This window comes from Acanthopagrus latus, chromosome 12, assembly GCF_904848185.1.
Source record: "Acanthopagrus latus isolate v.2019 chromosome 12, fAcaLat1.1, whole genome shotgun sequence".
In the NCBI taxonomy this organism is placed as follows: Eukaryota; Metazoa; Chordata; class Actinopteri; order Spariformes; family Sparidae; genus Acanthopagrus; species Acanthopagrus latus.
This window is the reverse complement of record NC_051050.1, coordinates 19094105-19117579: the sequence shown is the minus strand read 5'-3', so window position 1 is coordinate 19117579 and position 23475 is coordinate 19094105. Positions and strand designations below refer to the sequence as shown.

Below are 23475 nucleotides of genomic sequence, written 5' to 3'. Positions count from 1 at the left end.
TATAAAACACAGCTCACGGTTTTTACCTGACCCTCCCTCCCATCACCTCATTGCTGTTAACTGAGTGCAGCCACAAAGAAAATAGACAAAAATACATTAAAAATATAGAAAAAAATGATAAAATAAATGAATTAATAGGGTGTTTCTCAGATTAATGCACATGGTCATAATGTCACCCACTCTGCTGTTATGTAATTCAACATTAAAGGTTTCCAGACTACAGATTAAAACATTATCAATTATCTTCACCGGTCACGTGTTTGACACCATCTGGGCTCAACTACCCGCCCTTGGTGGAGTCTGGAAATCCACTTATCGGTAGCTTGGTGGTTCGATCCGCGGGTCCCCCAGCTGCACGTTGGGAGTTGAAGTGTCCTTGGGCAAGACACTGAATGCCAATTTGCTCCTGATGGCTGTTTCACCGCTGTCTGAGAGTGTGTAAATGGCTGAGTATGGAAATGTCAGATGGTGCTTTGTATTGAAAGCGCTGCTGTCGGGGTATAAATGTGTGTATGAATAGGTGAATGTAACACGTGCGCTATATAAATGCAGGTCCATTTAACATTTTCTTTAATCTATATTCCAATTCATGGCCCATCCAATTTTTTCCAGTTAAGTTTATTTTGTATTATACACGTCTGTGAGTGCAGACGCTTCGCTCCTGTTGTATTAATAATATCTTGCCATGTGGCTGTAGGGATGTGGACAATTACCAGCCAGCGAGTGTATAAATGAAAGACTTTATTTAGTTGCACGATGAGTGTTTCTGGATCCTAACGCATAGTAACGACAGTCTGCTGCTTCAATTTTGACCATGCTTTTTAAAAACCTGTATTTCATGAGCTCCCAAACTCATAACCCTGAAATACGAAAGTAGTCATGATGTGTCAGCTTGAAGTTACGCAGTCTCATTCTCATTCTCATCAACAACTGAAGCAGATTGTTGTAAAATGTAAAAAAAAAACAACAACAACCGCCTGTCCAGCGAAGTCCAAGTCACTGGAAACCTTTGACAAGATGTTATTTACACCATCGAAGCACACAGTGGGTAGGGGGCTAACGCTTTTAGCTTAGCAGCTACAGTAAAGATTGTTGGCTTATAAAGGGTGTAAATAACATCTTCTCATAAATTTGTGATCTTGAGGCCTTTGTAGACTTGGATCATGTCAGACAAGCTGTATGGAGCCATTTTATTTTTGTTTTTCTCTGTGTTTTTTGAGTTTAAAACAAGTCCCCATCTACTTCAGCTGTTTAGGAGAATGCTGCAACGCTGAAGCTTCGCCCAACTTTCAGTCGGCTCGAGGGTGAGTAGATAACGACTGAATTTTCATTTCAGGGTGAACTTATCCTTTAAGGGAAGCGCTATTGTGCCCCTTTAAGTGTACTTGTCCTGTATGTAAGTCAGGACATTTAGAACGCTGAGCTGGACGAGATGAGAAGTCGGCTATTATAAGAACCCACAAAAGAACCATCAGATGTGTGGAGCAGATTAAAGCAGTATAAACAGGTTTTGTTGCATATCGCACCGGGCCGTCCTCCATTATGTTTTCCCTTCGTGCTCTCCACCTGGGGAAGGAGTTTCAAATTCAGCAGCCCATGGGAGTTAGGACCTGTAAGCAGATACACACCAGCGGTCTCCATAAAGTCGCACTGTCTGTCTGAGAGCGACTGCCCCTCCGCCCGCCTCTCCTGCACAGAAGGAATGTGGAATGCACCTGAACTGGATCCTGCAGGGGGAAGAATGACTGCTGCTCAAAGCCGGCAACACACCTGTTCCGGGACACAAGTTCCTCCAGCAGGTCCGAGAGAAATCATTACCCACTCATTTCACTAATCCCTGTCAGGTGTAGAGTAGTAAAAAAAAAAAAAAAAAAAAAACCTGGTCAGCTCGGGAACAACAATGGATTGCTGCTGCCTGTCTGCTCAGGAAACAGAGAGACTGAGGATACACAGAGAAATAGAGAGGCAACTTCGACGTGACAAAAGAAACTCTCACCGGGAGCTGAAGCTGCTGCTTTTAGGTGAGTGTTTGTAAGGTTTACTTATTAACTCCAACAGTGTTCACTCTGGGAATAAAATGGCTGGAAATAATTAACAACTACGTGCTCGCCAACTGAGACAATTAACATTCCTTATTAGACATTAAATAGACTCTAGTAAATGTAGATATTATGATTTTTTTTTTAGAGCAGCAACGATTGACCTAAGAAAATCATTTTCATAATTATTATTATCATTTTTTTCATATGAAAACAAAGTTGAGGTTCCAACTTCTAATGTGTGAATTATTTTCCACTTTCTTCACTCCTCTTTTGGATTTAGCATGAGAATCGGAATTCCTTTATTTGTCCCGCAAACAGGGGCGATTTCTTTGTCACAGCAGCCAAAGGACTGTGGCCCAAACAATACATTTGGAGGCCATCTTGGACTTTGGGGAAACAAAGTGCCTCATTTTCCACCATTTTCTATGATGAGATCAAAGAAGCAATTGAATAATCAAGAAAATAATCAACATATTAATCATCAGTAGAATTAATCATGATCGTTTCAGCCCTATATCATTTAAATTAAGACAGCTGTTGGCTTATCATGCTAGGCAGTCGGCTATACTAGAAGGTTAATTTAGTCTAATTACAAAAAAATGGTGATGCGGAGCCAGCTATGTAAGTTTGGGTTGAACTTTTGATAAAATAGTCTAATGTATCGAGGCCTGTATGGAGTGGTTAAATGATGATGTATTTTTGAAGGCTAACCTGGATGTTAGCATCGCCCTGGTTCCCTCCACAAGAAGCTTATGAAAGTTTTGAATTGGATTTTTGAATATCGCCGAAAATAAAATCTGTGACAAACACAAGTTTATGACACTAAAGAGGTTTTGTTTAGCAAGATAATCTTAAATAGCCAGAAGTAAAAAGCTAATGTTGGGCTGTAGACTACATGTGGTCGCATGCTTCAACATCACCCACACCGGGCGTCTTATTACATAATTACAATACACATTTTCTTTAAATTGATAAATATAAAAGTTTATAAAAATAGACAAGTGAGTCTCTGTGTTTGGTGTGATGTGTGGCACCTTCCTAGTCTCATATAGCCACTTGTTAACCGTTTAAGACAGGTAAATACTTTATAATTAAATGATTGGACATTTAGTGAGGTATTTTATATTGTAGACCAAATCCTGTAATATGTTAATCCTGTAGTAACCACAGATTTAGTGGATGTGCAACAATGCTAATCTATTTTTTAGGACTATAAACTTCCCCACTCTACATGTGTCTGTATAGTTTAAAAATGTTCCTATAAAGGCAGAACTTACTAAAAGACGATTCATCTTGTAGGCGATATTATCTGAGTGATTTAATTGAGAATAAGACATACAATTGCTGTAGTTCCATTGTGATAAAGCCTGTATATTGAATTTCAGACTCTGTCTTTGTTACTTTAGAATTAAAAATGGGAAATTGTGACATTGTAACATTTTACAACGATGCTTTAATGCTAACATCAGAATGCTAACATCAGCATGCTAACGTGAACACAGTGACTATGGTAACATGCCGATGTTTAGCTTAACAGATTGTAATGTTTACCAGTCTCCATCTAGGTCAACATGCTATCTTTAACTTAAATGCAGAAACTGAAATGTGATTTTACATCAAAGAAATGCTACTTTGTGAAAATAGGAAACACCAGCATTATCGTAATGTGGTTTTGTCCATATCTATAATAGTCATAGTTTTTAGTCGTAGTATCCGTTGACTGAAAATGTCTTTACTGTTATCGTTATTCGTCATGAAACCATTTTTTCTTTTAAAAAAAGACGAACAGGAACGACATGACTTGTAATGGCGACATGGCCTGAAAATACTGTGATATTATTTTACAGCCGTATAGCCCAATTGTGGCCTAGAGCTTCCAGTGACACACAAAACATAGAAGATGTCATGGGAATGTTAGTTTTTTTCGTGAAAGTATTTGACTAATCAGAGTTTCAACCCCACCATGGCACAATGTGGGGAGTGAAGGGATGTGGCTTCAATGTGGAACGCAGAAAGTCAAAGTCAGTATGACAAATCCTCTGGCCTCGAATGTCTGCACAGTATTTAATGATAATATATTGAGTAACTGTCAAGACATTTCACTAAAACCAAAAACGTCATCCTCTGGGACCATGATCCATGTAAAAGAATTGCTGATATTTCAGTCTGGCCCAAAGACATCCCATGAGCGGCACCCAAAACATGCCAAACACTCATCAGGAGGGCGGGAACAGACAATCAGCAGATATTGGAAGAAGGAAGTTTTCAATCAAAAGTAATCATTTAGGATTGCAGAAAGAAAAGACCGCATTTTTTGCAATCCTGACATCAAGTGCCTCTGAGCTCCAATCGATAGATAGCAAGGCCTTGCTATGTGTGTGTGTGTGTGTGTGTGTGTGTGTGTGTGTATTTTCAGAGTTGTGACAGGTTACATTCTTTGGTGAAACCTTGATGAACCAACATTTGATAACCTACGTTGTTAGTTTTTTTTTTTTCCTCATTCAAATCAAACCGGACTGCCGCACTAGACTTGTGTCGAGGTTTTTTTATATGCTGTGCCTCGGCAACAATAGTGCTTCATTGCAAAAGTCATTACCATTCATGCAGTCTGTTTTCTTATTGTTTTGTTTTGCTGCTATTGTCTGAATTGAAAGTGCCAAATAACTGACAGGTGAGTTAAAAGTGCAGAGAGCAGAACATAAAAAGAGGATAAATCTGTCACACGGCGCAGAGCAGCATTTTGACAGCCATGATGATGGGTAAACACCAGTCAAATAAAATGTATTACGGCTTTTATAAATCTTACCTGAGACCTGTTTATTTCCTGAATGAAGTTGGCTGTTTGGAGACTTGAATATCCTCTCGTAAAGGTCAGTCTCATGGTCAACATTTCTATTAGGCATTTTAGGCGCTCAGCTGTCTTTCTTATCAAGAGCCATTTACAACCCGGGACAGGAAGCGGTTCACTGTTTCACTGAAGGGCAAACGTCTGTTGACAGGCACAAACACAAACCTCCAGTTTCACCCAGAATGAAGCAGAAACACATAACACATAAAAAAAGAAAGGGAGAATAAGACATAACATAACATTTTCTTTTATCAACATGCATTGTTTAACTTATATTTCTTTTTTAGTGCTTGATTTGTTTGTTCTTTATCTGTTACACTGTTTTTGTAAGTGCACTTAGAAATGAAAATCTGCAAGCGTGTCTGCTGTTACACTTGCATACTTTTATAGCTACGCAATAAAATTAGTAATGGTGTGTTTTTATGGAACCAAATAAAAGGTTGGCAGCTTTCACACACCTGAAGAAATCAAGTACGTGTGCTCCCACTCATGTACGGATACTCGTGCTCGTATTTTCTAATATTCTTTCATGCACCCTCTTTTTTTTTTTTTAGTTGTCGCTGAAATCCTCTTTAGCCACAAACCAACTGATGCTCAGATTATCATTATTTTTGTCCTTTTCCTTCATTGCTTTGATCTCGTTCCATTTTCTCATCCTTCAGTCTTATTCATCTCATTTGCCTAGGGACGGGTGAAAGTGGGAAGAGCACTTTCATCAAACAGATGAGGATCATCCATGGCCGCGGATACACCGAGGCTGACAGGAGGGGTTTCACTCGGCTGGTGTTTCAGAACATCGTCACGGCCATCCAGGCGCTGATTCACGCCATGAAGGCTCTGACCATCGAGTACATCGACGACCAGAACATTGTGAGAAACTACACATATTTTTAAAGATGCAGATTTCCAATATTGATGTTCATGGAAGTTTTCTGTCACAAAGCCTTTAGAAAGGTGGTATAGTATAAAGTGCAGGACTGATCCAGTTGTTGTTGAGGTATTTTGGTCTAGATCAATGTGGTGGCTCGACTAACCAACCAACTAACCAGTCAACCAACCAAGAGTTGCACCCATAGAGCCACTCACAAGGCTAAAAATGAGTTTCTGCAAACCACTTTTACTCGCCAGAGTTTTTGCTGGCGTCCACAAAGTCCACCTATTTCTAGATGAAGTTCTGTTGCAGTTCTCATCCTGGTCTATTAATAAGTCAGTCAAAGATTGAGAGTTTGTGCTCAGAAAAATCCCTCTTGGATGTTTTGTGTGTTTCAGAGCCACGCAGAGAAGCTGAGCCAAGTAGAGGCAGACCAGGTGTCGGCTTTGGAGGCTTGGCAGGCGGATGCCATTAAGCGAGTGTGGAATGACCACGGCGTTCAAAGGTGCTACGACCGCAGGAGGGAATTCCAGTTATCGGACTCTGCCAAATAGTAAGACTTTAACGTATCTCTGATCATTTACAGAGTCCCACAGCTCTTCCAGAGAGGTTATTTGTTAATGCTTATAAAACTTAATGTCAGGATATTAAACTGAAGACATTTCTGTTGTCTTTTCAGTTACCTGAGCGATTTGGACAGGATCACAGCTCTGTCTTACATCCCCACCCTGCAGGACATCTTGAGGGTCAGGGTGCCCACCACAGGCATCATAGAGTACCCCTTTGACCTCTCGAAAGTTATCTTCAGGTAGGGTACAAGGAAGTTTATGCTTGATTTATTGAAAATTTGGCAAGTTTTATAAGTAAATAATTGTACCCCTGATTTGGTTTTAGAAGTGAGCAGTTGGGGACTGGTTGAAAATATATGGCGCGATAAGAAATTCAGAGATGTGGCACGTTAAAGAAATAGTTTGACATTTGGCATTCTTGCCGAAAAATGAGAAGATTGACGCTGCTCTCTACTTTGTACGGCAAATATGACAGTGAAGTCAGCGTTTTGCTTAGCATGTAGACTTAAACGGTGGAAAGCGCTAACCTTGCTCTGTTCCCAAAACAACACGACCCTTGCAGCTTACAGTCGCACTAGACCTTCCTCTTTTGCTTTTGGTTTAGTCAAGAAACCTACTTGTGGTTTCCTCCTTTGCACCTGTTATAATGACTACAGCCACAAGAGGTCACTGCCAAACAGCAAACTTTAATATGCTGCTTTCATTTTTGACATGTATGGTCGTTTGTTGAGGGCAGGACAAAAAAAGTCTGCTACCACCTCTATAGCTCACTGACACCTGTTATTCCACTGCTACATCTTTTTTTTTGGCAAACAAAAGTCTGTAAAAGACAAGTTGTGGTATTCAAGGGGGTTTAACATTTCTGTATCTGTTTTGGATTTAAAAAAATGAGCTATTACATTTTAATTAGTGAGCTTGAGAGATGCCAGTAGATCTTTGGACATTTGCTAACTGTTACCCCGTTTCTAGCTTTTATGCTAAGCTAATCTATAGCAATGTATTTAGCATCTTCTCATCTGATGCACAGCAAGAGAGCGAATAATAATTCTCAAATTACCAAATTATGCCAGTTGATTTAGTTGATATTGCAATCCAGTGCCTTTCATATTCCTCACTTGAATCAATGGTCGTGTGTCTCCAGGATGGTGGATGTGGGCGGTCAGCGTTCAGAGAGGAGAAAATGGATCCACTGTTTTGAGAATGTCACCTCCATCATATTTCTGGCGGCACTCAGCGAGTACGATCAAGTCCTTTACGAGAGTAAGAATGATGTAAGGTCAAAAGCCTTTAAATCACTGGAACTTCAAAACGTTTTCAGAGCTTGCTCAGTGATTCTCCCTTTATTCATTCTCCAGCATTTGTTTTCGTACATCGGTCTTTTCGTCTGAGACTATTCTCACCTCCTTCCTCAGAATCGACTGTCTGAGAGCCTCGCCTTGTTCAAGACCATCCTCTCATACGCTTGGTTCCAGGAGTCGTCCATCATCCTCTTCCTGAACAAAACAGACTTGCTAGAGGAGAAAATCGCACAGTCTCACCTGGCAACCTACTTTCCGAGCTACAATGGTAAAGCACCTTATCTCCTTTTGTTGTGCATGTGTGAAATAGCCTTTCATAGTTGTGTCTGAAGTCGCTTCCTGTTCACCATTCAGTGCACCAAACTTGCTGTCTGCTGTTTTGTTTCCGTGTTCATTTAACAGTGTTGTTCTTGATGTGCACCTGAAATGTCTCTTTAGAGAAAACTTAGAGTTCAGAGATTTATTGAATGTCCTTTTATGTCTTAAGAAGTGAACAGTAGTGATTTCAGACACAGCCACACGTCTGGAGTAAACTCTCAGAATTGAAACTGCAGGTTCCCTCTGACTTTGACCACTCTCGCCCCCACAGGGCCTCAGTGCAACGCCGAATCAGCGCAGAAGTTCATCTTGCAAATGTTCAAGCAGCACCACGGCGAGCGCCACAAACCCCTTTACACACACTTCACCTGCGCCACAGACACGGAGAACATCCGGGTCGTCTTCAAAGCCGTCAAAGACACGCTCTTCATCGACAACCTGCATAACTTCAACCTGGAGTAGGGAAGGTTGGAGGACAAAGAGATGGGTCTCATTTCAGGCCGTCACACAGTCACATGCTGTAACACTTTCATGGACTTTTTATCTAGTTTGGGCTGTCGGTCGCAGCCTTGTCATAGAGAGAGCAGTGTCAGGTAATTCATATTTATCTCAGCCCTGTAAAACACAAGTGCCATTTCTTGCAACACAAAAAGCGTATTTTCTATTTTTACAGGACTGTAACGTCAATTAATGGTTTCACTGAGCTGTTACAGACGACCTCGTATTATATCCTCAGTGCTCGTCAGACAATCGTTCAAACGTGTCAAACCGGTTTGATATAATCTTAGAATTACATGCTGTGGGAGGAGGAAATGAAATAGCCTGCGGGGAACTACAGGGCTTTACTTCATGTTCATCTTAATGTTTGTATGTACGCAACAACCATGTCACCTATGAAACAACTGTTTTTATGTAATTTACTTAAGAATATAAACATTAAAGCCACACGTGTTTTGAAAAGAACTGGATTCTGTGCTGTTTCATCTCCTTCTCGTGTCTCACAGAACAGTATTTTGACCTAAAAATGTGGTAGATTTATATATAGTTAATTAAACTTTATAGTTTAATAATAGTAACTTCACTGTTAACTATGAAATGCTATCTAAACACTTATCAAACTGGCAATAGACAACTTTTTGCTTCATCATTCTGACATGTAACATGACACTAGCCACGTAAGGGGTGATCCCCTAGAAAGCTAGCTTTCGCTGTGCTAGTCGGTCTGCCACGGGGCTCCCGCAAAAATAAAGGTTGCATTTCTGTCGTTATGCAACCAAAACAGAAAGAGACATTTTTCTGCCTTTAGTCGCTGTCTTCGGGTTACCCATGTAATAATTGGAGTAACTGTGGAAACTCTATGCTGCAAAAGAAAAAGAGCCTTGCTGATGGAGGAGGCGAAGAATGTGAACTGACGGGTATTCAACGGACAGCACTCGAGTCTGTTTCCGAACACATATGTATTTCCTCTGGTTCAAAACCAGCTGTCTCTCTTCTGGATCAGTGAGTTGCAAAATCTGCCAACTTGTTAACACAACCAAGTGTTTTACTCTGCCTTCTCACAGAGCAGCTCTGCCTGAAACACTCTGTTTTAGCTCCTGTCTCTTTAAGGCCCTCCTCCTAAATACCCAGCCGGCTCTGATTGGTCAGTTCACACACGCCTGATCCAGCACTGCTCACCGTGTCTCCTGCCAGCTCTGTCGTGTTTTCATCCTCGAGTGAGCATCACTTCTACCGTGAGTATCGGCATAAATTATATAAAAGCATGTGACGTGCTCGATGTAGTGTGATGTCACAAAGTTAGAAGTAAAGGCGGGACAACTGACGAGGCGTTTCAGGAGCAGTGTTTTGTGCAGGAGAGAGGAGCTTCTGTTGGTGTGGACCTGGGTAAAAATAAACACAAGTCTTGTTTTATAAACCTTTACAATTGCACGATAAATTGTTTATAAAGCATTTAATTGTCAACGGTTAACAAAAGTGTAATTATCCATAAACTCACCTAGCAACATTATGTAGAAACTGGCTTTTTTTTCTGTAGGTCTGTAACAGTTTGTCAGACGTTATGTTCGAGCTAGCTACTAACAAAACTCATCACACCATAACATGTTAATAATAGTGCAGAAACAAGTGATAGGAGGGCGGAGCGGCTGAGACAGAGACACCATTCACTCTATTACAACACACTGAACCATCAACAAGGCCTTGAAGACGTTATTTTAAGGTATAAAAATGTTACATAATGTTGCTTTAATGTTTGTTATAAAGTTTAACCAAATACGTAAATAGGTTTCAGAAAAGTGAGATCCAGCTCCTGATATATAACTGCAGCTGCACGGCAATGAGTAACCAAAGGCTGTTCTGGCGCGTTCCCTTTCTCCAGGCGTGGTCACAACCTTTGTACTAACGACGGTCCACAATGTGTGAAGGTCTGGGCAGGCTGCTCTGTCTTCCTGTCTTAACTGTTGGGACTGAGCAGTGGTAAGTGAAAAGAGGCATTCAGCGAGGTTAGACCTGAGCTGAGAACAATGCCTGTTTCCACACGGAAGTCGGAGGCTGTCTAGGTACTATTGATTTTATCTGCTTTTGTGGCTACGCGTTGCTTGTTTAAAGGGGTTGAAAAGTTCAGTGCTGGTGGAGGATATAAAGGACACATCTGAAAATGCCCCATAGACAGTGGAATGGTAAGCATTAGGTGTTTGCTTTGGATCAGTCACCGTGTTTTTTTGTTTTGTTTTGTTTTTTGTTTTACCAGCAAAGCGTGTGAATATCATCAGCAGCACATGGAGCTGGCAATGTCCTTGTTTCTGATTGTTATTGCTCTTTTCTTTACCCCGAGGGCTAATAAAATGTAGCTGCACAGCCAGGCTCACTAAATCTACTAGTCAGGCTTTAATAGCAGTCCCACATTCCTCGTGGGTAGTAATAACACAACAGCAGTCCACACGCACACACATGAGTTTATCCCCTCCAGTCGAGGATAATAATGACACACAAACACCCTCCTATAGCCCCCATTCAGTCGCGCTTGCCTGAGGAAGCTGCTGTGGCAGAGAGCTGCTATAGCAGGTGATCGCCCTTATTTGGTAACGGCCCAGATCATGTGACCACAAAATGGTGGAAGCTGTGAGCTGTTTGTAAGCTGAGCATCTCCACCGAGAGGCTGGGAGCAGGAAATAAGGCAGGGAACTTGGATGTACATCCATGCTCTGAGACGCAAGAGGACAGAGATACCCGAGCCCCAGCAGCGGTGAGTAGATGGATGTTGCAGTGTGGAGATAAAAAGAAAAGAGAAACAGGGATATGTTCTTGTGTTTTTTTCCCCCCCCACACAGCCAGCAGACAGGAAGCAAGTGTGAGGGAGGGGCTGCTGTCATCAGCACTGTGCTGTGGAAGTGGATGTGAAGCAGCTCAGCATCCTCCATGGAGGCTGCACATAACAGCTGATGCTGGTTTTCTCATTCTGCAATTGTAGCAGCGTGTGTCATTTTATGTTTTATCTGTGTGTGTGTGTGTGTGCGCGCGCGTACTGTACATGTTACCGTGGATCATAATCATGACAGTCATCTCCACTGTAAAGGAAACACCCATCAGCTGTTTTTTTTTTCTATTTGTTTTTTCTTTTTTCTGTTGCAGCTGCTAATGCAATCACATCTTCCTTGTTCCGGGCAGAGTTGTGTGCCGAGGAGGAACGAGGATGTCTGTCTTTTTTTTGTTTTTCCTTCATGCGAACGCTCGCACGTGACTCACTGTGAATTTGCATCTCAGCCCAATCTGTGCTCAGGCGAGCGTGCAGTCATTCGCTTTGAATCAGCACTAGGAAAAACGACAGCGAGGAGTGGGGGAGAATGAGCTTGTCATGATGTAACGAGCCCTGTTCCTCCCCCCTCAGCATCCCTCCCCCTTCCTCCTCATCCTCCTCCTCCCCCTCCTCATCCTCCTCCTCCTCCAGTTCGAATGGGAGGATTATTCACAGGGCAAGATGACCTTTAACCTCAAAATCTTTCCCAATTACCACCTCCTTCTATCCTCCCATTTCCCCTCGCCACCTTAGCAGTCTTCAACTCCCTGTTTGCAGATAACTGCGGAAGTCTGTCTTCAAAAATAGTTTAAAATCGGTTTATTGATTAAGTGTAATCAATACACAGTGTGTTAACACATTCTGTTGCTTGGGGGGCCTCTTGTACTTATGCTTTCTAGTACAGCCCAACCAGTGCTGGAGCTTTGAGAACAATGCATATATCAATATTTAGGGGTTGAGAAAAATTTGATGGATGCGTATCAGTCGATGGTGATTTTTCATCAGAGACAATGTTTGTGCCGCTATCTTGAGATTGTGACCTCATTATTTTGATATCTGAAGGAAACAAGTTTTATTATCTTGAGATAGCGAGATGATCACGTAATAGATGACAATCGAGTTTCTGTTCCAGTTCTAGAGAAGCTTGTCTAGCGGAGCTTATTTTAGCTACTTCATTTACTGTAGTGTAGTTTAAATTGTCAGGAGTTGTATACGTCAATTTGAATCTGTTGGAAAGTCTGGTGTAGTTTTGTAGTCCACAAAACTTTTTTGAAACATTCTCCTGAACAACTGAAATGGATTGGAAACGTGTTTTAAAATGTAAAAAAAAACAACTGAAAGAAAGATGGAAAATGTCTTGTCCAGCTTAATCCAAGTCTCCGGAAACCCCTGATCCCAATTTAATTTGAAAAGACAATATTAAATCGAGCTAGTGCTCCCACTTCAGAAAGGTTGTGCACTAATGCTTTTAGCTTAGCAGCTACATTGCTACTAGCCTTAGTGCTACATATTTTGGCTCAGAAAAGGTGTGGATTTTCTAAATCGACTTGGGATCTCAGGGCTTCTTGAGACTTGGATGATGACAGATGAGCTGTAAGTAAAGTTGTGAAGCAAGTCCCTATCTGCGTCACTTGTTTGGGAGAATGCTGCATCGCTGTTTTGCTGTGAAGCTCCAGAAATGTTTTGTGGGCTGCGAAGCTTCACCTGTCTTTTCCATTGGCATGGAGGAAGTACATAATGACTGATTTACATATTTGGATGAACTGTTCCTTTTAAAGTTTGGCATAAGTTGTCATTTTGATTTAATAAGCGGCGTGCTCCACTCAAACCTTAGGTTAACACTCCTGTCTGCAGATCATTAAATGTTGATTGATTACGGGCGACGACTCTGGTTAATTACTGAGAGTGTCTTCTTGTAGGTCCTCCTGCGGATGGACCTGGCATCAGAGAGCAAAATGAACTCTGAGGGGGGCGAAGGCAGGCCAGGTGAGCTTAAGTTAAAATTGTGCTTAGATTCTAAACAGTCATTCAAAAGTGAATATGAAGACATTTTTCTTGATGTTAAAGACTGCGTTTACGTCCTGTTTCCTCTAGTCCCTCCGACCTCTCTTCCTCTGCAAGGAGGTGCCACTCAAAGAAAAAAGCTGTCGGCACCTCGCATCAGCCTGTCACTGGACCAGAGCGAGGATGACTTGGGGGAGACGCCAGACGATCTCGACATCAACGTTGACGACCTGGATACTCCAGATGAGGGAGATTACCTCGACTACACGGACCATGAAATGGACTGGGAAGGTGGGTCATTCAGAAGAAAAGCACAGCCAGTTTGAACGTTTGACAGTTCGATCACAGATTTTCTAGATCTGTCTCCCACGTTTCTAAGGTAAAACTTCCAGTAAATATTAAACTGTAACTCAGTGTTTGATCCTCTCTTACATCAGACCCCAATGTGGCCAATAGGAGCGGGCTGAGTGAGCCTTACGATCCAATCCCGACGTACAGCGCCGAGGAGGAGCGCCAGGACGGCAAACTGTGGAGGACTGTCGTCATCGGGGAGCAGGAGCACCGCATCAACATGAAGATCATTGAGCCCTACATGAGAGTCATCTCCCACGGAGGTGAACAGAAAAGAGCCATTTTTCATCATAAGAACAGATGTTACAGACATCTTGAATGCTTCCAGTCACTAAACTCCAAAATGGGAAAAACTTTGAGTTTATCAGAATTGGTAATATGCTCATCTGAGCTGCCTTCAGCACCACCTTGTTCCACAGCAAATTATTATTATTTTTTATTGCCTCAGGTGAGCCCTCTCAGGCTGGAATATGTTTTTGCTGGCAGGTTGCTGGGCCTGTATGCATTTAAAGAGAAAGACCATCAGACTCTACTCAGGGCTGGTAAAACATACCATCGTCCTGTGAAGCATTTTATTACATAATATCACAGCAATTTATGAGATAATAACAAAATATAATCAACAGGGTCTATCTTCGTGGACAGGATGGATGGCATTTTAAAGTTAAAAACATGACTGAATCTGTTTAAATTAATGGATAATATTCTGAAAAGACCCGTGCAAAAGCCTGACTGGAATTTCTCCTTTTATTATAGATGCAAGTAAATCCCTGTTTTGAGGGTTTAAAATGCCTCCAGTTTCGTGAAACCCAGCACAAAAGTAGAACCTCGTATAAAATGTATGTATTTTACTGTAGCACTGGTGCCCCCTAAAATGTCGTATCCAAAACACAGATATATTGGAGGTGTGTTGAGCGGTTAATGTTCAGGTGCTGGGCTGCATGTAGCACACCGAGAAGACCCCATCACAGATTGCATTTTTCAAATTAATTTCTTATTCTACTATTGTTACGGAAAACATTCCAAGCGTTTCTATCATAATTAGTTTTTTATATAAATGCAGGAAATAGCTCATATTTGCTTTGGCTGACTATGAATTTTGTGTCCCCACTATGACGTAATGATCATTGTTCTGAAAAAGGATTTCTTCCCAGCACGTATAGACACAAGAAACATTTACAACCACCAACAACTGTTTCAAATGACATATGCAAGTGTCATTTTGAGATTAACCAGAAACAAATATGACACAAATATATAATGAACCTATCCTTTAATACACTTCCTACAATATCCAGTATTAATTGTAAATGATGTTATATGCATGTCTGTGATGCTGGTACATAACTAGATTAGACAAGACCAGAAAAGATCAAAGTAAATAAACATCCCATTTGAAAAAATACCCAAAGTTTCCAGCATTAATATAGATGCCTAGAGTTTGAGCAGAGTAAACATTTGCTAGTTTCCTGTTTTACTTCTCAGCTGGCCTGAATATCTGATTGCAGAAGTAACACCATGTTGTGAAAGTCTTAATCTTTGGTGCACAGACTCACAATGACTTATTGTTTGCGAGCTGGCTTCCGTCACCTCTCAGATAACTAGATGGCAGAATGATGTCTCGTTTGGAAATGCCTCCTCTCGCCGTGGAGGTGGGCCAACCCCGAATGAGAAAACACAGGCTGCAGCTGAAGCCAGATGATGAGTTTTACATCATCCTGTTGGCATCGGAGACGAAACTCTCCACATTTTTTACCTCCTCTTCACTTTAGAGGAGGACTCAGGTGGAAAATTGGCAAAGTGGCCACTTGACAATAATATGACTTGTGTGTTTAATGAACTGTGGCTGCTGCTGTCAGAAACAACTCTTAAAACAAGTGTTGAGTTAAAGGAAAAAGCCAGATAAATTAGTGGCGATGATGTGAATGCATTTTATTTGGTCACCTGTCACTATAACTTCTGGGACAGAGTTGGACCGTGAGGAAGGAAGTCTAGAAAATAGTAAATAAAACTGAAACATAAGCTAGTGAGCTGTTGTTCCTGGGTCACGTAAGACAGAATTTGGTGGTGGTTATCTAATGGTGTATATGCTGTCAGGGAAATGAGTTGGACTGCGGGATCATTTTTGTTTATTCACATTTCTTGCATGAGGGATTTCACCTCAATCACCAAACTCAGCACTCACCAGAGACTCCGGTTCTCTCCGTCTTGTTCCCCTCTCCTCTCTGTAACACATCATGTTCATGAAGTAAAGAACTCCCCTGCTCCTCGAGTTGTCAGTCAACTTTACAATACTTAATCACCTCCTTGGATCGCTGCTGCAGTCGGGTTGATAAACAGGAGTGAGGATAAACCAACTTTTTTAATCCCAAGGGTTAGAAAAGGAATCTCTCCTATCGGTGAATGGTTCCAGATCTTTGGGTGTTTATTCCTCCCAAAGGTCTGTCTCTGCACCCAACTCTCTCCTCCAGCAATGACTGTACCACTACACAAGTAGCCTTTTTTGTCAGTTCAACTAATTGATTAATTGATAGATCATGTCAGCTCTTTGCAACACCAAATGAAGGAATTTTTTTATTTTCCTGTGAAAGCCCAACTCTGACTAAAACAGTAGAAGTTAATTTCTTCTTTATTACCCGTGTATAGCTGCATTAACACTGCTGTGGGACCCAGGTCATAAATTGAGGCCAGGCACAGAGTCACACTATATTAGTTTCACAGGCGGGGGCCCCATCTCTCTCACTCTCTTCCCTCTCTTTGGGGCCCTATAAGACCCCAGGACTGTGGGCTTTCTCTCTAGTGAGCCTGTGGCTTATATAAGCACCAGCCATATTACCATTAGTAGTGGAAATCAGACCCGTAACCATAGCCGGTAGTGCATTTTCCTCCCACTGCACTGTGGGTTTAATTGAAACCCAGCCGTCCCATGGAAACAGAGACGTCTGTCACTGAACATTCAATATTACAGGCGCTGTCATTTAGATAAAAGACCCTCTGTCTGAGTGACACCAAATCTGGTGATGAATGGGTTTTTGAATAAAAGGAAATTACATTAATCCGAAAAGTAGCGCGGAGAAACAGGACGGAGAGTCTGTCAGACAAAAGGGATGCAGATTGGCAGATAAACTGAACAAAAAAAAAGAGGAAAATATGGGAGCAGTCAAATTATGAAAACTATGCTAATTAAGGTAAGAGCTCGCCAAACAATGGAACGAGGTCAAGTTAACGCTTATTACTTTTATTTTCATGTGTTTTTGTTCAGGCTACTATAGCAACGGAGTGAATGCCATCATAGTGTTCGCAGCCTGTTTCCTGCCAGACAGCAACAGAGAGGACTACCATGAAATAATGGAGAACCTCTTCCTGTGAGTATCACACTTCAGTGACGAGCACACACTTAATGTAATTTGATTTTCCCGTTTGTTTAACACCGGCTCGCTCTTTAATTTCCCACAATTTGTCCAATTTTGGTATTTAAGAAATGCCAGTGTCTGGTTTTGCAGTAATGCTATTAATTTGCTTCTCAGCCACAACAGTGTCATGATCATTCAATCCACCACTTTGGTCACGACTGATATTGTGGCTAAAACAGTGAAACTTATAGTTTTAGTATATGTCGATAGAGGTACTGAAGGCTCTTGAAGGCGTTTCACCTCTCACCTCTGAGAAGCTAATAATAAAGTGGCTCTGTTAGGCTGTACCGCTTTCAGCTAAATGCTAACATCAGCATGCTAACATGCTCACAAAACACGCTGATGTTTAGCAAGTGTGATGTTCACCATCTTGGTTTAGTGTGTTTTTCACCCAATGTGTTTGATGAGAAAGTTAAAGGATCAACAAAGTGACTATGTTCATCCCGCGAGGAACATGAATGAATCAAATTTCATGACAATTCATACAATAGTTGTTGAGACATTTCAATCAAAACCATGAATGTCAACCTTAAGGTGGTGCCACAAATAAGTCACGGGGTCACCCAAGTCGTTTGGATTCACCCTCTGGAAACACTGACATCTGAACCAAAGTGGTGTACTGACAAGGTGCCTGACCTTTAATACCATCTCTGTGTACCGTAACACTAGCATGGCTTAAGACTGTGTTGGATTGCCATCTTGTAGTCATTCATGGTCCCAAGAGGACAAAGTGTCGAGTCTGATGATCCTTTTGCCTTTCATTTAGCAACATTTTTAGTTTTTGAAAAACACTTGAAAAACTCTTCCATTCCCATCAGCCAGCAGCAAAACTTTGCATGCAAACACACTAAATTAAGACGATGAATATGCCTGCTGAACACCAGCGTTGTCACGTTGTTGCATTTAGCTCACGGTAACACAGTGCCTTCACTGTTCCACAGAGCTGCCTGCCCTGCTGTCAACTCTTATAAAGACATATCTCAGGTTCAATTTCATTTTAAGACTTGCTGCAGTCCTTTTTGAATTCAAACTAAGCGAGCAACAGCCTCTCTGAGCTAGAAAAAGCTCTCGAAATAAAGCGATCGACACAAAGTGATAGCCCATCTTGTGCACAGAGACTTCCCATGTTGATGTCTTCTTCACTGTGGCGCTGGCACGGTTGCATTTCGTGCTTGGGCAGTGCGATTGGGATCCCACAGGCTGTTCTGTGAAAGATATTGAGTAAGCTGGCATATCTGAGAGTTTTTGGATAGAAATGAAAGGAGGTAAACCGTAGTGTCTGCAGTTTCCGATGCCAGATGGCTTGAGGTCTGAATCCTTTGCGAGGAGGAGTTAGCTATAGCTGGGTGGTCATTGGTATGCAGCTTGATGTCAGTGGGAGACGATCACAATAGTCATGAAACAGAGTGGACCAGCGGTGTTGGTTTGTAAGCTGGAAAATGACATTGGATCGGGAGGAGCGGAGAGTCAGACTGAGCCCAAAGTCATTGAAGTTTCAAGAAGTTATTGAGGAAGCTAGGAGAACTATGTCGGACGAGAATATTGTTAACTTTATTTTCACAGGAGGTGACACAGTTCCCTGCTGACTGAGAAGAAGGAGAGAAGATGGGGGGCGGGGGTGGGGATGAGAAGGAGAGATGGTTGGTTTGAATCAGAGTATTGGATTTTTTGAAAGGTAAAAGTCTGATTGAGCTGCTGAGATGGATGCAGAGAAGAGGAGAAAAGAAGAAATTCAAAGCAAAAACAGCTCATCCACCGAGCAACATTTGTACCAATATTTCAAAGCCGACATCAGAGGAGAGTTTTTTTTTTCTTTTTTTTTTTTTTATTTCAAAATGCTGCTGGTTTTTTGAAATACAGAGCAACACAGCACATGTCTTGTATTTCCTAATATTGTTGCCATTCGGATTCACAAAACACAGTTCTGCATTTCTTGCTACTGCATTTCACCATTTTGATGTTAGAGAGTTGCGCCACAATGTTTTTTGTCTTTTCTTTTGGTGGAACTTATAGGTTACGCAAGCTGGGCAGTGTCTGAAAGAGTCCAACGCCACATTAAATACAACAGAGATAGAAAAGCATTGGGATGGTGATGTCATCTAGTGGTTGGTCCAACACTTTGGTCCAGATGGAAATATGTCAGCAGCTATTTCATGGATTATCATCAAATTTTGGGCCAGACATGAACTATATTCACACCGCAGCCATTTCCTCTTACTCATGGTGTGAAGCTCAAATGGCGTATGGATGTGGTCCAGTTAGCAAGTCGTACAAACATAGGCAACAAAATAATATAATTTTACTTCCTGATTGATCAGCATTTAAAAAGATGATGGTTAGTGAAAATTTAGAAGGAGGTTGAGCCATATATCAGAACCTGTTAGCTTCCATTAGACAACAGCTAACATTCAACTGCTTCCTAGCTAATGTTGCTATGATAGTAAAGGCATGAATTAATTAAAAAATATCAGGATACGTCTTGGCCACATTTATTTCAGCCTGGAAGTGAAACACATTGGATATAATGGTGACGCTAATAAGGAAGCGGTTAACGTTGCTAACAGGTTGTCGAATATGTTGTTTAACTTTGAAATGCGTCCTGATGTCCCTCCAGAGTTTTCACCACCCATCATCTTTTCAGAAGTGGTGAAATGAAAACAATTTAAGATTCCCTGCGTTCAGCACAGCAGCAGAGCATTATCCCAGCATGAGGCAGAGAAAAACTGTCGCTCATGGTCCAAAAGTTTTCCCTCAGAATAAAATGAAAATTGTTGTTTCCACTTTTATGATCAAATACCGTGAGGACAGCCTCAGCTGGACTTTGTGTCTAGGCTAATTAGCAAATGTCTGCATGCTAACAGGCTACATTATGAACATGGTAAAAAATATATCAGAGAAACATCAGAAATTGTGTCTTGTTTGGTTTTTGACTTAAAGGTGAACCATGAAGTTTAAGGGAAAGAGCTTTATTGACTGATCTGATTTTTTAAATCTTTTTTTTTGCCTAAACAAACAAAATAAACAAACTGACCTTTTTCTGTATTTGGCGGACCCTGCCACCTCTCTAGCTCTAATTTAAATGTCTTCCACCTTAAAAGGGTAGCTTAAGTGCAGAGTATACATCCAGTCTATGGTATTCCACAAAAGAAAATATTAACTAATTCTTTCTAAGATCAGGATCATTGGGCCTCTAAGTGTTTAACTTTGTGTGTGTGTGTTTGTCTCCAGTTATGTGATCAGCACGCTGGAGCTGATGGTGGCGGAGGACTACATGATTGTGTACCTGAACGGAGCCACACCGCACAGAAGAATGCCCGGCCTCGGCTGGCTGAAGAAATGCTATCAGATGATTGACAGAAGGTCCGCCCCCATCGCCTACACCTGTTATCTGATAAGACGATTATGATTTATCATGACTCTCAAAGATTTGTATGTCTTCTAAATGAAAGAGGAAGTGAGCTCCAACGAGGACATACCTCACCTGTGATATAATGTGTTGTCTTCAGGCTCAGGAAGAATTTGAAATCCTTCATTATTCTTCACCCATCGTGGTTCATCAGGACCGTTCTAGCCATCACCAAGCCCTTCATCAGGTACGACTATCCTGTTTTTATCTGCCATGCTAGCTGTTTGTAAAGGGGGTCCCCAGAGGATGGATTTTAAAGAGTTTGGTGATTGATAATTTTCCTTTTAGCATGACCATTTCATATTTTTGGCTTAAGCGAAGTATCTGAACCACTGCTATCAGATTTCGGACATTCGCATGAATTTTTTACATGTTTGATACTTTTGTTTGTCACAAAACACCTGCAAAACTAACGTGACGGTGTTAGCGTGCCGATGTTAGCTTTTAGCTCAAGGCATTGCTGTGTCCAGGGTTTGTGAGGACGCCTGTAAACTCTTGCTTAACATGCTGATTGGACTACTGCAGCAGAGTTAAACTATCGCAGTTTTACTTTTAAATTAAAAGCAGACAGGGATGGCCTGCTACAGGGATGACCTACATGATTTTTGTAGGCTAACCCAGAAGTTAGGCACCGTCCTGGTTCCCTTGGCAAGAAGCCATTGGGAGGATTGTTGTCTTCTTCCGATGCAAAGCCGGTTCTCTTCGCTGAGATTTTACTTGTGCCTGTTCTTAATGTGTGTGTCTTCTGTGCACATCGTCCCTCTCATCACAGCGCCAAGTTCAGCAGCAAGATACAGTATGTGGCCAGTTTGGACGAGCTGCAGAAACTCATCCCCATGGACAGCATCCAGATCCCAGAGTGCATCATTAGGTGAGTCCCCCCCCGAACACTGCCGCACCACCTCTGCCTCCTCAAAGCCCGAATTGTTTTTAAAATGCCTTCTTCTTCGTCTTGCCATTTGAACTCTCACCTCCAGACTTGACAAGGAACTGAAGGAGGCGGCCGAGAACTCAAAGTAAGCATCGACTCTCCTGCCTCTCATTACTCCCCCTCTTGTAGAGGCAGTGGCCCCTGCCTCAGTTTTATCCTTGGCTGGAGCGCTCATTTATCAGATGGCTCACTTTTTAGATCACAGGGACTCTTCTGCTGGATGAGGACCAATTGGACTTGGCTATGCTTGCAATTACAGGAAGGAGACAGGAAAAAAAAGGAAAAAAGTTGCTAAAGATGCTAAATGCATCTCTTTATCTCATTTATCATTACGGTAAAATAAATGAGCCAGTCTTTATTGCAGAGTGATCTATTACGCTGATAATGAATGCAGGAACAAAACTGTAGAATTCACACATTAATCTCCGAATGACAAATTGTGTATTGAATCACAAGATGCACGTCTTTAAATTCACTAAATATCAGCGCGTTGCAACAGTAAATTCTGCTCTAACAACCACTCAACTTCCCCCCCCATTCAAGAATGAACAGTTTTCTGCTGGGACCGGAGCCAACAGCAGCCGGCAGAACGGAGTAAGTCCTCTTAGACGTTTAAGTTCACACATGGAAGAGGAACGGCCTTGTGTCAGCAGTCTGTCACCCGTACATAAACACACCCGTCCTTTAATGTCTCTGTTTTGTTCTTTCCAGCAGACCAGACGCGGCCGGGGCCAGCAGCTCTTAAACTAAAAACATCCTAAACGGATGGGTCACCTCGATGTTCAGAAGTCACTGTTGTATATCACGGATTGGAGCTGCAAAACAAAGGCAAAGGCTTGTTAAGCTACTATGTGTGTGTGTGTGTGTGTGTCTGTACGTGTGTCAGTGTTTGTCAATTAGACACTGGAGTTTAATATGAAAACACAACTTACAAATGGTACCCTTAAACCACTCGGATCTCATTCTTTATGGCTGCTGTAGCATCATCTACTGTATCTTCCACCTGCAGTCCGGAGAGCCGTACAGTCGAGTGTGACGCTTGGCAGCACTCGCAGAGTAGCATCCCTGTTCACGGTAGGGTAGGAAAACACAATTACACACCAGACAGTGCACTGCGCACAAATCCATTTGTAGAGTCTATAGTGTCGTAGTTGTGTGCATGAGAAGCAGTGAAGCAATAATATCACCCTTTATTGGTCACACACACACACTCTCTGTGTTTCAGATAAATAAGTGACTAGTGTGTGTGCGACCTACAATAATGGCTCAAAGGTCTTAGCCTGAACATACCCTCGTGCCATAGATGATCACCAACTACTGCGTTTAACTCCTAATACATGTTCTGAAACTGGAAAATAAATATTTAAAATAGATATTTTAACTTTATAGAGTCTATCTGACAGCGGGGAGGAATTAGTCAAGGGTGCAATATGTAAGAATTTAAGTGGAAAACTGTTGAACTAATGACAGTTCTACAGTTCTTGGAGAGATATTTGCTGAAGTTAGCATGCTAACCAGCTAGCCCTTGCCCATAGCCGTCCAAAGATCCTGTGCAAGCGGCATTAACGTCAACATCTTGACCACTAGCTTCATGGCTAACTGAGCTAACGACAGCAGTAAGGGTTTACTCTCACGATTTTTCAGTATGATTTCGCCAAGGGGCCAAATCTTACATATTGCACCTCTAAATATGAAACCAAGTTATCAGTGCAGTGTGAGAGCATGTCTTTTTAGCTCTGCAAATGTGTGTTAGTGTGCGTGTGAGTGTGTGTCTTCAGTCAAATCCATACACATAAACTGGGAATCGTGTCTTCAGCTTCTCCTGGATCAACAGGAACAAACCTCAGAAGAAAATACAAAATGGGATTTCTGTAAAGCACAATATCTTCTGTGTGTGTGTGTGTGTGTGTGTGAGTGTGTTGTGCATCAGTGCATGTCCCCTCATACATAACTGATGTTCCTCTTACACATGAGTCCTCTACTTCGGTGTATTGAGGATGTGCAAATGCAATCATGGATCACTGTCTAGTAATTCAATAAAAATGGAGTCAAGTCTGATTTGATTACGTCTCATTTGTTCGTTGCTGCAAAACGACAAATCAGTCAGTTATTTTCCGCCCTGCGAAGTC

At 41.7% G+C, this 23475-nt stretch overlaps 2 protein-coding genes across 6 annotated transcripts; both read left to right on the top strand.

Moving 5' to 3' along the window:
- The first annotated feature begins 1666 nt into the window (after positions 1–1666).
- On the top strand, positions 1667–8909 carry LOC119030310 (guanine nucleotide-binding protein subunit alpha-14-like). The gene is made up of 7 exons (XM_037117774.1): positions 1667–2021; positions 5576–5760; positions 6160–6314; positions 6441–6569; positions 7472–7601; positions 7743–7896; positions 8218–8909. Exons 1-7 carry the CDS (start codon positions 1901–1903, stop codon positions 8406–8408), a joined length of 1065 nt encoding a protein of 354 aa, XP_036973669.1. The 5' UTR covers positions 1667–1900; the 3' UTR covers positions 8409–8909.
- A 1424-nt stretch (positions 8910–10333) lies between these two features.
- prune2 (prune homolog 2 with BCH domain) lies at positions 10334–23404 on the top strand. 5 transcript variants are annotated; one of them, XM_037118159.1, is made up of 11 exons: positions 10334–10421; positions 13161–13227; positions 13336–13536; positions 13683–13859; positions 16859–16961; positions 20238–20369; positions 20516–20602; positions 21188–21286; positions 21393–21431; positions 21890–21940; positions 22058–23404. In XM_037118159.1, the coding sequence occupies exons 2-11, from the start codon at positions 13173–13175 to the stop codon at positions 22089–22091; spliced, it is 978 nt and encodes a 325-aa protein (XP_036974054.1). In that variant the 5' UTR covers positions 10334–10421; positions 13161–13172; the 3' UTR covers positions 22092–23404. The 5 variants fall into 5 exon arrangements, with proteins under 5 accessions (XP_036974054.1, XP_036974055.1, XP_036974052.1 ...); XM_037118160.1 differs by lacking the exon at positions 10334–10421 and adding an exon at positions 10486–10504; XM_037118157.1 differs by lacking the exon at positions 10334–10421 and adding an exon at positions 10564–10624 and having other exon boundaries at positions 22061–23404.
- The last annotated feature ends 71 nt before the right edge of the window (positions 23405–23475 follow it).

Excerpts from the sequence above, each read along its gene's own strand:
- prune2 (XM_037118154.1), top strand. Across the intron at positions 13,860-16,858 it reads GAGAGTCATCTCCCACGGAG|GCTACTATAGCAACGGAGTG; the intron begins GTGAACAGAAAA and ends GTTTTTGTTCAG. Across the intron at positions 16,962-20,237 it reads ATAATGGAGAACCTCTTCCT|TTATGTGATCAGCACGCTGG; the intron begins GTGAGTATCACA and ends GTTTGTCTCCAG.
- LOC119030310 (XM_037117774.1), top strand. The coding sequence starts at position 1,901 with ATGGATTGCTGCTGCCTGTCTGCTCAGGAAACAGAGAGACTGAGGATA. Across the intron at positions 7,602-7,742 it reads TTTACGAGAGTAAGAATGAT|AATCGACTGTCTGAGAGCCT; the intron begins GTAAGGTCAAAA and ends CTCCTTCCTCAG. Across the intron at positions 7,897-8,217 it reads CTACTTTCCGAGCTACAATG|GGCCTCAGTGCAACGCCGAA; the intron begins GTAAAGCACCTT and ends TCGCCCCCACAG.